Below are 15,503 nucleotides of genomic sequence, written 5' to 3'. Positions count from 1 at the left end.
AAATAAGGAACCGAGCACTGCAGACTGGGAACTAGAAACCAAGTTCAGCCTCATATCTTTACCCATTAGATCCCCCTCTTAACTCTTTGAGAATTTAACTGGGCCCAGCCCCATAGAGCCTGAATGCAAATCCTAATCCAGTGCTTGTTCTATGTCCTGCCCACTTTTGGTTCCCCACCTGAACACACAAGCCTTGGATTTTATTCTGGCTGGATCTTGGACATACCCGCAATCGTTTGCATTTCTGAGCCAGAGGCAGCCCTGGTTGCAGGACATTCAGTGTGGGCTGCTCTGGGATAGAGTTGCTGTAGGTCACTTGGGCATAATGTTCCCCTGCCTGGTTTTTGTGTCCCTAAGTTGCCTCTCTCAGATTTTGGGACCTGTTGTTGGACATGCACACATGGTAAGTCTCACTTTTTGCTCTCCCTAACCTTTGGCCACCTGCCTGCCCTGCTTCCAACTCTGAATTCTATATTCACCCATCAGCTTTCCTTTCCTTTGGAGTTCTCGTGAATATCCCAACTAGGTGGGATGCTGGGTGGAATGTGACTGAGTCAGCCCTCCCAGCTAACCATAGAGAAAAAAAGCCTGCCTTTTATTATGATTCAATCACTGGAAGAACTTTGCTCCTGCATAAGTTCTGACAGCTCTTTGCAGTGCCAAAGTTCCTTGTTCTTACTGGACAGCAGTTCTGCAGTGGATTGAGGGTTGGGGAAATGGATTACCTTTCTCTGTAATGCTTAATATGGCACACAGGCTGGATAAGACGTTTCTCCTTTCTCTGAAATCCCTTTCTCTCCATTCTACCTACCCTTTGCAGTAGAACTGCATTTAAAGAGAGGTGATGAGAGAATTATTTTTGAACACAGAGGTCAGCCTCAGTGTCCCTTTGGTTTCCTGCTGCCCTGAATTCTATGTCAGGAGTAGGCACCCCTGGTATATGTATTGAACTACAACATGACAGATCAGGTTGCTTGGAATGCATTCTCTCCCCAAAGGATTAAGCTGAGCTCTGAGGCCCTAGCAGTGCTGCGAGGACTCTTCTTACTCCCAGGCAGGGCTCCAACTTAGTCCAATTCTCATCCCCCACCCTTTGGTTTGCTAGTATACACTTTTTCCACACCATGAGTGGGTTTCTTGACACTTAGGTCCAAAAGGTTGTCTACCCTTTTCTAGTTGCTGTGTGGGACTAAGGAAATAATGTGGCCTCTGCCACTGAGGGATAACTTTCTTCTTTAGAGAGTCAAGGTTGCCATAAGCAGAGAGGGTGAGTCAGATGAGGTAGGGCAGCAGGAAGATTGAGATTGGGGTTGAGTTGCCAACCTTCAGATGAGGCTGAGAGATCTCCTAGAATTACAGCTGATCTCCAGGCATACAGAAAAAAAGATTGATTCCAGTGATACCTTTAAGTCCAACAAATGTTTATTCTTGGTATAGGCTTTCGTGTACATGCACACATCTTCAGATACCAGTCTACCGGTCGTTGTGGGTTTTCTGGGCTGTGTGGCTGTGGTCTGGTAGATCTTGTTCCTAACGTTTCACCTTCATCTGTGGCTGGCATCTTTAGAGGTGTATCACAGAGAGAAGTGTGACACACTCTGTGTCCAGACTTCCCTCTGTGATACACCACTGAAGATGCTAACCACGGATGCAGGCAAAATGTTAGGAACAAGATCTACCAGACCATAGCCACACAGTCTGAAAACCCACCACAACCAGTTGAATCCGGCCGTGAAAGCCTTTGACAATAGCACACTACAGGTTACTTCTGAAGGATAAATGGATGCTTTGGAGAGTGAAATGCATGGTATTATACTCTGTTGAGCTTACGGTTACAAAAATGTAGAAATTTCAAAGATGCACCAGATACCAGTCAGACAAAACCAAATAGGATAACATTATATAGTGACAAGAGTGCAAGAAACCCATCTTTCTCCTACTGAAGAAAACTTCTTGGATCCTTCTAGCATGGCAAATTTGGCATCTTCCTAAAATATATTGAGGCTGTAAGTAGCTACAGTGATCTGACTGTGCCCGAAAGAGAAAGAATTGCAGGGTGAAACATCAGAGACATGACTCAAGCCAAAACACAACACCAGCTTGCAAAGTATTTCCCAGTCTGCACGCCACAGTAAACAGGTCTTGTGTTCATCCACTCTCCTCTGCTTGCTCTAGATTGGCCATATATGACACACAAACCTCATCAGACCTGTCAAGACCCCCTTTCCTCCTTCACCTGAGACTGAGTTTTGCATGCAGGCAGGCATTTCCTGTCTTTCCCAGGAACTGAGAAAAAATGTATGTAAATCTGAGGATGTTTGTTCCCACTATGTGACAGGATGTTCTGTAGTTGGAGACAGAGCTGCCAGTTACAAACTGATCACTTCCTTGTGGGGCCAGCAAGAAAGGGTTATATACATTGAGACCTGATGCACTACCTCCAAACGAGGCTATCTTCTTACAAGGCGTCAAATGGCCTTTCATTTTGTTTTGCAGAACCCGATATGCTGGGGCTCACCATGCCTGTGGAAGCCATTTTCTCTAACTTGGGGCTCCTGCCACTATCTTAGACATTCAGCTGCCTGATAGAAAGCTACCCCATTGTCTCACCTGCCTTAAACGAATGATGATAACTTGCTGAGCTTACAATTCCAAAAAAAGTGCTCATAGAACCTGTTTTATCTTGAATCAGGCAGCCCATAAACTCAAGTTTCTTCACAATTTAAAGCAAGCAGTTTAGCGAGAATATTTTCCATTTGGCCTTGAGAGGTAGGTAGGGCTGAGAGAATTCTGAGAGACTTGTAACTTGCCCAAGATCACCCAGCAGGCTGCATGTGGAGAAGTGGGGGGAAAAACCCTAGTTCACCAGATTAGGGTTTGTTGTTTATGTGGTAGAGTGGAGAATCAAACCTAGTTCACCAAATTAGAGTTCATTGCTCTTCACCTCTACACCATACTGGTATATTGGAAAGGTAGGCCGCTAGCTTGAGCCTATCCTCTAGAATTCATTTCATCTTTTTTAGTGTGTGAGAAGCTCAGAAAAGGATATTGGCTCCTGTGATCCCTCGGTTCGAGTCAGAAGAGCACCTGGTGAGTAAAAAAAAAAAGACTTTCAGGTGCAATAAATAAATCAGGATTAAACAGGAAAGCCTGTTCTGTTTTATAAGGCATTTGAATGTCTTCCCTCAGATAGAAGGCCATGCTTCTTTTAGAAAGGATGGGAGGGTTAATTACCAAGCGTGACTTTTATACTCAGAACTATCGTATCTATCTGATTATGGCCACTAAGATGGAGAGAGCATATTTGGGCTTTCTCACAGAGCCTTTATTAGGGATACCAGGGATTTAATTTGTGACCTTCTACCTGGAAATTGTACTTGCTCTACCCTGAAACCACTGTCCTACCTCCAGTTTGCATGTGTGTGTTTGTCACTTCAGGCACTCTTCGTGGCACGGCCTACATCAAGCTGACTTCAGTGGCGCCCGCTGTCATGAACTCTGCTCATGCTCAGAGTACTCTCAGACTTGTGAGTGTCCCTAGGACGGTTGCTGGCACAACAATCACCATCACTGGCCTCGGTGTAACTACGGGTGAGTAGCTGACAGGCCCTGCTACAGATATTCCAGGATCACCTATGGCAGCAGCTGTATTTGCCCAACTGAATAAGCCCCCCACCCTTTCTTAAATCTTGCAGGGGACATATTAGCCCAGACACTGGTTTTCTGTCAGACGAAGCCTCTAGTATTTAGTCTTGTAGTTCTCAGTCGGAGTTGCTGACACAGTTAATCTCTGTCTATTTTGCTATCAGTGCAATCTAGGAATACACAGAGAGCACCACACAGGGCGTTCTGGGAGGGAATTCCAGTCAGCAGGGCAGTAAAGGAGAATACAGTGAAGTATTTAAAAGAACAGGTGGGCTGCTGGCAGGCGTAGCCTGAGGGAAGGGCAACTATGCCCCCCCATGGCCATTTCCTCTGATAAAAGCAGCATGGGAGGGAAACTCCTCCTCTTTTCTTTCAGTACTCATGAGCTGAATGGAGCAACATAAATATCTTCATCTGAGCTCCCCTCCAACCCAACCTATGTCACATGAACTGTATATTTTTCACCCTTAGTGGAGGAAGCACTTGAGGTCATCTGAGGAACCAGAGAGCAAGACAGTTGTGCTCTGCTGCCTCCTACAGGCATCTCTGGCAAGTTTTCCAGGGGCTCTTGCTGTTGGTGAAGAGCGTTGTCAGGTCACAGCTGACTTATGGTGACGCCATAGAGTTTTCAAAGCGCGTAATGAGCGGAGGGGGTTTGCCATTGCCTGTCCCTGGGTAGCAACCCTGGACTTCCTTGGTAGTTCGCTATCCAAATGATGACCAGAGCCAATTCTCATCAGTTTCCAGGATCTAACATCAAGCCAGGCTCGACCATCCAGGTCAGGGCAAGAACCTGCTACAGAGCAGCATCTCTTCCAATGCCTTTCAGACAGGGTTGTTAGGAGGGTGCTAAAAAGAGTGTGTGCGAAAGCCGCATTCTCTTCCTTCCAGTGTAGCCACATTTCTAGCCAGAATCATGGGGAGGACAATTTATTTTGGGAGGAATTTGAGCTGAGGGGAGGAAAGTGGCCCAGATAAGAGAGTCATAGTTGAGGGGAGCATGGGCATCTGGTGCTCAAAGGCTCACAAAAACCTGCGTGTATGTTTGCTCCTTCCTTCTTCTTGTCCTCCCTCCAGAGTGTGATCCATTGAAGGGAAGCAGCCGGGACTGCCGCTGCCTTCCAGATTATCGGTGGAACGATGACTCTTGCGCACGCCTACAGGCCTGTGAGGCTGGCGGCATCTTCCAGTCCTTTATCTCCGTCTTCCTTCCGCCCCCCTGCCAGTGTCTTCGCTGGACTTCTTCAGACACTGGTTACTGCCAGTCACCCTTCTCAGCCTCAAAAGGTAACACACACACCCCAATGACACCACAGTCCTAGCACAATCATCCAGATTTTTACAGGAACCCTTGTCTGAAAAAAAAAATCTTAAAATTAGGATAACAAGCGCAGCAAAGTTACCAGATGTTTGCAGATCTGTGTAGGGGATAATCTTTTAGTCTTATTGAGAAATCTGAGAATTTCTTTGTTGGGGGTGAGGCTTTGTAAAGAAGAATGGGTGAGGCTGCCCAAGAGTTTGTAGCTGGGCTTCAATAGCCCTGGATGGCATTTGTTAAAGCTGTAGTGTGCCATACAAATGTCCCTTTCTATATAAAAGTAACAGACCCCAGAATTAGAGTAGCCAACTTTTGAACTGGCCCCTCTTGCTCTCCCTTTACAGTTTGAGCTGCATTATCAGGTGGAATTGTTTAACTTCATGCTGTGAAAAAATTGACCTGCCCACTGCAACCTGTTACAGCCAAAAATGGGACGTGAGGGAAGAGATTAATGGGAGGTGTAGTGGTTAAGAGTGGTGGACTCTAATCTGGAGGACCGGGTTTGATTCCCCACTCCTCCACATCAATGGTGGATTCTAATCTGGTGAACCAGGTTTGTTTCCCCACTCCTACACATGAAGCCTGCTTGGTGACCTTAGGCTAAACACAGTTCTCTTGGAACTCTCTCAGCCCCTCCTTCCTCGGTAGCTGCTGTCCAGTAGGCAATCTTAACCAGTAGGCAATCTTAACCAGGACCTTGTCTGTTCTCTTTGCAACTGGACACCCTGAAGTGTGCTGGATGACCTTGGCCAGTCTCTCTCTCTCTCTCTCTCTCTCTCACTAGCTTACTTCATGAGGTAGTTGTGAGGCTAAATTGGGTAAGAGTCAAAAGCACAGGGTAATGTGGACTAGATAGGTGGATAGGCTCTGTCATAAGTATGAATTGAGTGTCCTCCTCAGTTCTTGAGTATGCACTTCCTGGTTAGGGACAGGACCAGGTTGCATGTAGAGAAGGGGCTTCAGTCTTCTCCTGCATCATTTTTCCCAACCTGAAACAGTCCTAGAGGGAGCTCTTTGGAGAAACCCACATTCTCTGGGATTCATGTGGTTTCCCTGACAGGCTCAGCAGTGGTGGGCGAGACCCAGAAAAAAAGGTCAAGTCTGCATGGGAGTGCATTTCCAGTTGCTTCTTATGGCCCTTCAATAATCCCTCCATGCCTGATCCACACTCTCTTTCTTCATTTCAGTCTCAAAAAGCTCAACCCTTCCCCCCAAACAAGCTTCTGCTGGAGCAGAGGATGATCTGACGCTCTCCTTCAGCTTGACAGAAGGAGCCACTGATGTGAAGTGGTACTTTTTCCATCCTAAGTGGAGTGATGCCAAAGAGATTTACAATGGGACAGAAATTACGCTACTGCAAAATGGCTCAAAGGCTGTCCTGAGGGTCTCTTCTTCTTCCCCAGACTGGGCAGGTACTGTATTTCTCCTCTCTTCCTCCGAGTCTAAAAATGAGGCTTCCCTGACTTGGATGGCCCAGGCTAGCCTGATCTCCTCAGATCTCAGAAGCTAAGCAGGGTCAGCCCTGGTTAATAATGGGATGGGGGACCCCCAAGTTATGCCAGGGTTGTTGGGCAGAAGAAGGCAATGACAGACCACCTCTGTAAATCTCTTGCCTGAAAATCTGCACAGGGTTGCCAGAGGTCGGCTGTGACTTTATGACACTTTACACACACACATATGAGGCTGGGATGAATTAATCTGAAATGTGACGGTTCTCTGTGTTACTTTTTGATTTGGCAGCGGATCATCTGCACAGGACTGTTGTGTGCACTTCCTTCTGCCAACTGTCCGCTCCCCTGAATTTTTCCACTGCTGCACCAAAGGAGGGCTTTTTTCCCCAGGTGCTGTTAAAAAATCAGCAATTGTTGTTATGCTACAGTGCAATCATTTGACAACAATCTGAAGGAACCCTTTTCCGTGACCATCCAGCTTATGTGTCTAATTGCTCACTGGCCTCACCCTGGAGAGACAGTTTCTCTTAAACACAGTGCAGAAAGTGGTCTACATTCTGTTTGGCCAGAAGATTGTTGAACAAGCATAAACATTTCACAGCAGGTCCTAATTTTGCCTTCTTACAAATTCTGCTTTCTTTTTGTTTTTTTAAGTTTCTAGAATTCATATCTTTAGTAGTGGGGGAAGCTCAAAATTTTGCTTGCAGAGTCAGGTGAATACCTAGTAATTAAAGGAAGAGGAGCTTCAGGTTTTGGAGGGGGCGGTAGTGGTCCAAGTGGTCCAATAGTGGTCCAATAGCTATTGGACTATTGAGCCCTGAATAAATTATACATCCATAACAGATTCAGGAGAATGTTTGTTTCTTTTGTATAATTTCTGATTGCTGAGTTGGGTGCAAGACCTGAGATTATTTTGAACTTGGAGTACACCTAGCTGTACTCAAAAGGCCACCCTCCTTCTATCAGTTCCATGTACACACACACACACAGCAGCTCAGTGCTTCAAGGCAAGGAACAGGTGCAAACCCCTGAGAGTTCTGCCTTGTATATTTCACAGGAGAGTATATCTGCCGCTTTCGGAATGGAAGTGCCCTGCAGGAATGGAGGCAGGTAGTTACAGTCCCCCTTGTAGCAGCAGACATCGTCCAGACTCCATCACAAGTCTCAATGAACTGCAACCCCCTGGATGTGCTGTCTCTACAGTGCTGCATCCGAAACAGAGGAATCCCATTGAAAGCGTCCTGGAATCCTGGAGCTCCAGACCCAGGTGGGTAAAGGGGAGAGGGAAATGCCCAGAGCTTTTCAGCCTTCAATGCAAGTTCCTCTTTCACCTGTGTATCATCAGCACTTCTACTGGGAGATAAGGTTTTGCTTGATGTAAAGAGGCATCTTGGCATTCTTGCCATGTAAAATGTGATCATGTACATTCTGACTTTGCAACTCACTAGGTTGTCATTTCCAAGCCAAGGAGACCCTTCATCCATTTTCCTGTCATGTATCCAAATCCTTTCCTTGCTCCACTGAGCTATGTCCTTTCTCTTCAGTTGACTTGGTGGGCACTGAAGATTCACTCTGCCACTCCCTTGTCCTGAATTCCTGTCCCAGCAGTGACACCACATACCGTTGCACGTTTGAAAGCAGTGGCCTTGGATCCGTACAAACAACTGTGGCAGTGAGCGTGATTCAAGGTAATGTGAGAGATATGGAAGAATGGAAGCCCAGGGTTTTTTAAAAATTGCTTTCTTATTTGGAAATTGTTGACACTATTCTCCATTAACTTGTTTAATCACAGTTTAAAGCCATTTACACTAGTAACCAGCATGATGATCGAATACAGGGAGATCAGGCAGTGAGTTTCACAATTTGGTTTTGTCGGTCATGAAACAAAAGGGGTTATGCAAACGAAGTATATGTATCCAGAGCTGTGTAACTTCATAAAGCATAATTTGACTCTATCTGTATGTGTGCCTGATTGCAGGTAGAATGCACATTACAATCTGTAACATTACAATCATGGTGTGCTTGCACTGTGCTTTTATTGTGCCACAGCTGGAGATCTCTTTTGCCCTGGTGAGAACGTGCAGGGTCGGTGGAATGTGACAAGGGCAGGACGGGTGGCTGAGATCCCGTGTCCCACGGGCAGAGAGGGGACAATGCTTCGGAGCTGCTTCTCCAGTGGGATCTGGGGAGACGTCCAAAACAACTGTGCAAGCAAGGAGCTGCTTTCTGGGTTACACGAGGCTCAGGTGAGAGAGGGTCTATCTCCTTTGGGCCAGGGCTTCCTGAAGAGGGAGGGCAAGCCAGGTCTTGCACAATGTGCCATAGAGAAGAAGGCACAGAATAGGGAGTTGGAGAGCAAGATGGTGGAAGCGGTCCTCTTCATGCAAAACAGGCTAAGGAGCAAGCACAGCAAGGAGAAATGAAGGCCGGTAGTGGAGAGACTGGGACTTTTCACAGTCAATGACTTGAACCCTTCATGGGCCAGAAATTTTCTTGTCTTTCAGCCGTGCTTGTTAGACTAGGCATGCATGAAAGGAGGAGGAGGAGGGGTATCATATCAGGACAGGTAAAAAGAGACTTGAGCCCCATGGTCTCTAGGCCAGAATTTAAAGTCAATTCTTATCTCAGCAACAGCATATATGAGAACATCTGGCACTTAACCTGTGTGGATAGATTCAGGTAGGAAGCTGTGAAGAAAGTTTTCAGCAGAAATAAAGTCTGAATCTAGTGGCGCCTTGAAAGTCAACAAAGTTTTATTCCTGGTATTAGCGTTCGCATAAATGCACATGAACTCAAACTTTTTTCAGTTAATCTGTGCATATCTAAAGTGCCATCAAGCCACGGCTGATTTCCAGAAACCCAGTAGGTAATTGATCTCCCTGTATTTGATCATCATGTTCCCCTGGGCATCTGGTAAAGATGCCAGCCACAGATGCAGGCAAAACATCAGGAGAAAATACTACTGGAACATGGCCACACAACCTGGAAAACCCACAGCACCCTATCTGAAGTTTTAATTGTAACTGTAATTTAATTTGTGTTTCTATTGTTTATATGTTGGAAGCTGCCCATGAGCATAATCAGATTTTGTTGCACAGACTACAGTTTATCATAATGTTTGAATGCAACTTGTTTCTAGGATACAGGCTAGTAGTCTTTAATGATACTTTTTTTTTTACTATTGCAGTTCATACTTTACAGATAAAAGGATCTTCTGTATTCATCTAATCTTTTTTTGGCCACTAGGTATTCACAGCTTCTATGGCAATAAGTTCCATAGAAATACACTCCTTTTCTCCTTGACTCTTTTCAGTTTACTGTTCTCTGTCTGTCTTATGGGAATGATTCCACTGACACACAAACATACATCCTTCTCCACAGTTACTCCAGGCAGGGCTGGGCAGTCCCCAAAGTGAGGTCCCTTGGATGATCGAGTGGCTGAAGTTGGAGGTGAAGCCTGACCAGAACCAGAAGATCTACCCTGTGGACCTTCTGACTCTGGTTATCACCCTGGACATCATCTCTGAGGTGGCTCTGGATTCCAGTATGCAGCTAGACAGCCATTCTGTGACTGTAAGTACCCAGGGAGGGTCTGTGGCTCAAAGGCAGAGCATCTACTTTGCATGCAGAAGGACCAAGGTTCAATCCCCAGCATCTCCAGTTAAAAGGATCAGATAGTAGGTGATTTGAAAGACCTCGAGCTCCTGAAGAGTTGCTGCCAACCAGAGTAGACAATACTGGCTTTGATAGACCAATGACCTGACTCAGAATAAAATGGTTTTCTTACCAGGAAAAGCAGAGGAGCAGGTAGTGAATGTCTCCTCTCATATAAACCAAGAAACGTGAGGAGATCACACTACAGCCTCCATGTGCAGCTAAGAGCCCCAATGTAAGCATTCCATGCATAATAGGCCTCGCTTGCTCTTAGCAGCTAGCTTGCTGTCAGGATTGTATATCCACCCCTAGAAATCTCCAGCTTTAGCAGAAAGGCTGAAAAGAGTAGGGCGCAGGATCAATACCCAAAACTATATTAGCATACAACCACCATTTCACCCCTTTAAACATGCTTACCCCTCCCAACAACCTTGAAGCATTAAAAATGGGTTCTGGTGGCCAACACAGTTTTGGATTTCCTCACCTTTCTGAAGTATGGGTCTGATCTTCAGACAGAAGCTCCCAGGCAGGGCATGGCAGAGAGCGCGCCGTCCTTGTCCTTTAGCCCCAACACCTGATTTTCACAAATCCTTTGAAGTTCCCTTTTCTGTTTCACCTGTATCTGTTGATAGATTTACCTTACTACTATTACAGCGACTGTTTCTTTTCTTCGGGTACTTCCCACCTTCCCTCGGGTAGTCCCCACCTTTCAAAATCAACTGAATGACACACAATGTTGAGGAAATTCTTTTCTTGCTTTTAGGACTTGTTGAATACTGTCAACTGGATGCTGGATTTGGACCCCAAGACCACGTGGTCTGAGGTCCAAGCTCGGAATCAGTCAGCTGGCTCCATGTTCCTGCAGGCAATTGAGGACCTCACTAGTCTTCTGGTACCTCCAACCAGCGAGTTCAACTTGACCCTCCCCAACCTTGAACTCCAGAGCTCCACGTTTAACTTGACTTGGCTCGGTGACTTCAACAAAATCTTTGACACGGATCCCCCGCTCCGTTCTCACATCTCCAGGAAAGAACTGGACGAAGTTGTGCACGAAGAGCAGAGCATCATCATCACCAGTCTGGTGCTGAAGAAGATGGATCAGATCCTGCCAGGACATTATGGTGTGGACTCCGGCCACATCCTGGGTAGTTTAGTGATGTCCAATGCCATCATGTCCCCCAATGGGAGTGTGACAGAGATTGATATTGACATGACGTTTGGTCTTCGGAACATGACCTCCAACATGGAGGAGAACCTGATGGCTCAGTGTGTGTTCTGGAATCACAACTTGCTTGAGGGGACAGGAGCCTGGTCTACTGAGGGATGCCAGTCTCTCACCACAGAAATGACTGAAATAATAGAAAATACTATTAACTGTTCCTGCCACCACCTTACTTCCTTCTCTGTCCTCATGTCCATCAACCCTGTGCCTGTCAGCTTTGCCTTGACCTTCCTGAGCAAGTTTGGGGTCTGTGCCACCATTCTTGCTCTTGTCGCCAGCCTGTCCATCTATGCTCTCGTCTGGACGTCCGTGGTGAAGAACAAGGTTAGAATCTCAGGTCTAAATGCAAAGAGGCTTCTTGTGTGAGTGCGCGCACACATACACTCTCTCCAGCACATTCCAGCTCCATCCCCACCTCACATCACAATCTACACAGTCCAGAGCAGGCAGTTCTGAGTGGCTCAAACATGTGAGCCATGCTGCATACAATGAAAACAAGGCCCTTCTCTCCCATCCTCCCTGACCCAAATATAGGAATGAGAGCATCTCAAAGTATGAGCAAATCCTGCCTGTCGATTTCCTCCAAGGAAAGTTTTGTTGTAACTAATAGGAAAAATCTAAGAAGAGCGCTCTAGAAATTTACGCTCTAGGCATGGAGGAACATCAGTATGTCCTGTTAATATGAATTAAAAAATAAGGACTGAGAGAGAGTTAAGAACCCCTGAAAAAAAACAGACAGGGACTCTGACCTTTTCTGTGTTGTACTGAGTGGTTGAGGCAAGTTAATAGCCTACCAAGCTTATTGGCAGAGCCAGGACCATTTTTCCTCTGGCCCTTTTCGCCTGCTTCTGGGCCCAGAGAAGAGGGTAAGAAACTCCCTTTTTTCGAGACCCGTGCTGTCTTTCAGGGTACAGAAAGATGCTTCCAGCTTTCAATCTCCCTGCCCTCCAAAAGAGCTCTGCCCTCTCTTTCTTGGTCAAATCAAGACATGACAGAATGCTGGTAATTGGCCTACATATATGCAAACAATAAATGATCACACAAACATTGCATCTCGGGTGGGTGGTATTCAAAGCTCTGTAGACAAACAAATTGAAACGAGAATGCCCTCAAATAACCTTCAAAAGAGACATGGTTAAATCCCACCAAAATTCCATATCTCCACATCAATCATTGTCCTAGTTAGCACCTGGGTAACTGAGCCATAGTAGTTTAAAACCTTCTTTTGATTTCCAGGTCTCCTTCTTCCGCTACACCACATTGGCCAACATCTCCTTTTCTCTGCTGGTGGGGAGCTCATGGTTCCTGGGTGCTTCCCTGCTCGAAGTCAGCCACGAAAGCAAGCTCTGTGTGGCTGCTGCTTTCTTCACCCATTTATTCTACCTGGCCACTTTCTTCTGGATGCTGGTCCAGGCTCTCATGCTCTGCCACCGCCTGATCTTTGTCTTCCACCACCTGCCTATCAGGTCCGTCATCCCTGCTATGATCGCCGTAGGCTACCTCTGCCCTCTAGTCCTTGCTGGGGCTACGATGGCTGCCTTCTTCCCTAAGCAGAACTACCTCCAAGAAACCATCTGCTGGCTCAGTGCCAGCAGCAAAGCAATCTACGCCTTTTCTATCCCCATCCTGATCATTGTGGCTGTCAACCTCCTGATCCTGTTTGTGGTGCTGATCAAACTCCTGAGGCCATCGGTGTCAGAAGGATCCCATGGAGAGGAAAAGAAGGCTCTGCTGGGCGTTTTCAAAGCACTGCTTATCCTCACGCCGGTCTTTGGTTTGACTTGGGGGCTGGGGGTCATCACCATGACATCGGAGGCCTCCCGGTTTGTCCATTACGCATTTACTATTCTCAATTCACTTCAGGTGCGTAGATGCTTGTTGAGGTTATGTGGGGAATGTACCTGTGTAAATCAAGTTGTTTGGGTGGGAAACCCCACCTGCAATACTATACTATCAACCACACCTTTGCATAGCAAGTTCCACCCAAGCACTTACTGATTGGTTCCCCACCCGGGCACATGACAATTTTATGCCCCACTAAAACATTCCCATTCTCACTGGACACAGTGTGTAACAGACTTCCCTCTGTGATACACCTCTGAAGATGCCAGCCACAGATGCAGGCAAAACATTAGGAACAAGATCCAGCAGACCACAGCCACACAGCCTGGAAAGCCCACCACAACCAGCTTCATGAAAGTTTTCTGGGTAGTCACACAGCTGGGAGCATCATGCAGCTCTTGAGTTAGAAGAGGAAGAACGTTGCTGCTGCTGCTGCCTTCTCTGCCCTGACCAATGTGTCTTCCTGTCTGTGCAAGAGTCCGACTCCTCTCCTATCTCAGTTCTCTGTGGATCACTGTAGTATGATCAGTCTGAGAAGTACTTTCTAGATGCCCTGGTTTATTTTGGCTTTTGAGATTTACTATTTATTGGTAGTTAACTGTTCTATTTATTGAAAACCTTTCTATGACTTTAAGCAGGGGTTCTTGAACGGGCTAACAAAGTCCTTTAAAAAAACCTAAGCAAATAACTGCCACTTTTGCTAACCAAAAATCATTATTCTCCTCCTGACCAGGGTGTTTTTGTTCTGATTTTTGCCTGCCTAATGGACAAGAAGGTTAGTGTGCCTTTCACTCGCCAACATACTTGCGCTCGTTTCTTTTATGAATGTTCTAGAGCTGAGCTGCCACCTCTAGCTTGAGAATATTCTGGACATTTGGGAGTGGCACCTGGAGAGGAAAGGGTTGAGCAGGGATGTGATGCCACAGAGCCTACATCCCAGAATTGTTATTTCCTCCAGCAGAACTGACCTCTGTAGACCAGTGGTCATCGCAGAAGAACTCAAGGCCCACCTGGAGGTTGGCAACCCTACTCTGGAACAGTTGGCCTATTCCAAAGCACGGGAAGTGGGGGATTTGCTGACTTCATGATCCTGCCCTGGAAGTGATTCTGTTGGGAAGCAAGTTTTCTTCCTGCCTCACCACATCTTCATGGTGCAACCATGCACTTCCTAGCTGCTCCCTGATCTTTTCCACATTTTCTCTGTGGCAAAGTTTTGGGAAAGATCTCAGTAAAGCCTGGATGGCTGTTGTATGGGTGGGAAAGCTGAGATGTTCCTGGTCCCATCCATATGGTAGCCATTTTCCTTGCCTCTATCCCTGTGACAGCCTTTGAATATAATTATAACATTATAATAAACAATGTGTCAGGACCTTTTAATACCTATCTTTTTTTTAAAAAGTGTCTAGCTCTTTTCATTGTGCAGATATAAGGGGACAGGCATACCTTTGCAACAAAAAGGGTAAAGTTACTCTATTTCAGGGGTAGGGAATCTGCGACTCTCCAGATGTTCAGGAACTACAATTCCCATCAGCCTCTGTCAGCATGGCCAATTGGCTGGTAGGGGCTGATAGGAATTGTAGTTCCTGAACATCTGGAGAGCCGCAGGTTCCCTACCCCTGCTCTATTTCAACAAATGAAAGCTGGGAAGTTAGAGGACCTGATACATTGAGTATTATGCCAGTCAATTGTTAATTTTTAGTTACATCTGGAAATGGCTTCTACCTTCATGATCCTGCCCTGGAAGTGATTCTGTTGGGAAGCAAGTTTTCTTCCTGCCTCACCACACCTTCATGGTGCAACCATGAACTTCCCAGCTGCTCCCTGATCTTTTCCACATTTTCTCTGTGGCAATGTTTTGGGAAAGATCTCAGAAAGACTGGGGTAGGCAACTACAAGGAAACCTGCTAAGTGGGAGCTCCATTACCACTGCATTGTATCAGTAGCATGAAGAAAACTTCAGAAGCCTGTGCTTGTAAGAAAAATATCCCACAGGCAGGGCAGGTATTCATGTGTCTTTTCCTGCATTAGTAGCATTGACTTAGAAATGGTCAACAAATGCAGCAATCAGAGGCAGTCAAGGCATGAAGTAGGATTACACTAGAGCACAAGTGAAGACTTGCATTTTTAAGTGCTCCCAGAATGTAGAAAGCTAGCCCAGGAGGGAGTGGGTTGCATTAGAACCTTTCTCTGTCCTACTGGGCTTTTACTTGATGAGCATTAGATCCTATCGTCTTCGCAGGTTTCCGGCCAGCTTTTTTCTTAAAAACTGTTAATTCCTCTTTTGCCCCACTAAGTAGCTTTGTACCAAAGTGTCCCAGAATGGAAACTGTAGGGAACAGTTTGGGGGTATCTGTTTAGACAGCAGTATAAC

The 15,503-nt window shown here is 46.1% G+C and overlaps 1 protein-coding gene across 1 annotated transcript; it reads left to right on the top strand.

Annotated features, from left to right (window-relative positions):
• Positions 1-3,491: 3,491 nt before the first annotated feature.
• ADGRF3 (adhesion G protein-coupled receptor F3) lies at positions 3,492-13,991 on the top strand. Its single transcript, XM_048504623.1, has 10 exons — positions 3,492-3,591; positions 4,723-4,932; positions 6,151-6,375; positions 7,472-7,681; positions 7,959-8,102; positions 8,464-8,660; positions 9,796-9,987; positions 10,832-11,614; positions 12,527-13,153; positions 13,866-13,991. Exons 1-10 carry the CDS (start codon positions 3,492-3,494, stop codon positions 13,989-13,991), a joined length of 2,814 nt encoding a protein of 937 aa, XP_048360580.1.
• Positions 13,992-15,503: the final 1,512 nt, after the last annotated feature.

The sequence above is a fragment of the Sphaerodactylus townsendi genome, linkage group LG01 (genome assembly GCF_021028975.2).
Source record: "Sphaerodactylus townsendi isolate TG3544 linkage group LG01, MPM_Stown_v2.3, whole genome shotgun sequence".
Lineage (NCBI taxonomy): Eukaryota > Metazoa > Chordata > Lepidosauria > Squamata > Sphaerodactylidae > Sphaerodactylus > Sphaerodactylus townsendi.
The sequence above is the reverse complement of the archived record's forward strand: the minus strand, read 5'-3'. Positions and strand labels throughout refer to the sequence as shown.

Bases quoted from the DNA above. Each gene is read 5' to 3' on its own strand.
- ADGRF3 (XM_048504623.1), top strand. From the start codon at position 3,492: ATGAACTCTGCTCATGCTCAGAGTACTCTCAGACTTGTGAGTGTCCCT. The intron at 9,988-10,831 runs GTAAGTACCCAG...TCTTGCTTTTAG, and splicing joins TAGACAGCCATTCTGTGACT to GACTTGTTGAATACTGTCAA. The intron at 13,154-13,865 runs GTGCGTAGATGC...CCTCCTGACCAG, and splicing joins CTATTCTCAATTCACTTCAG to GGTGTTTTTGTTCTGATTTT.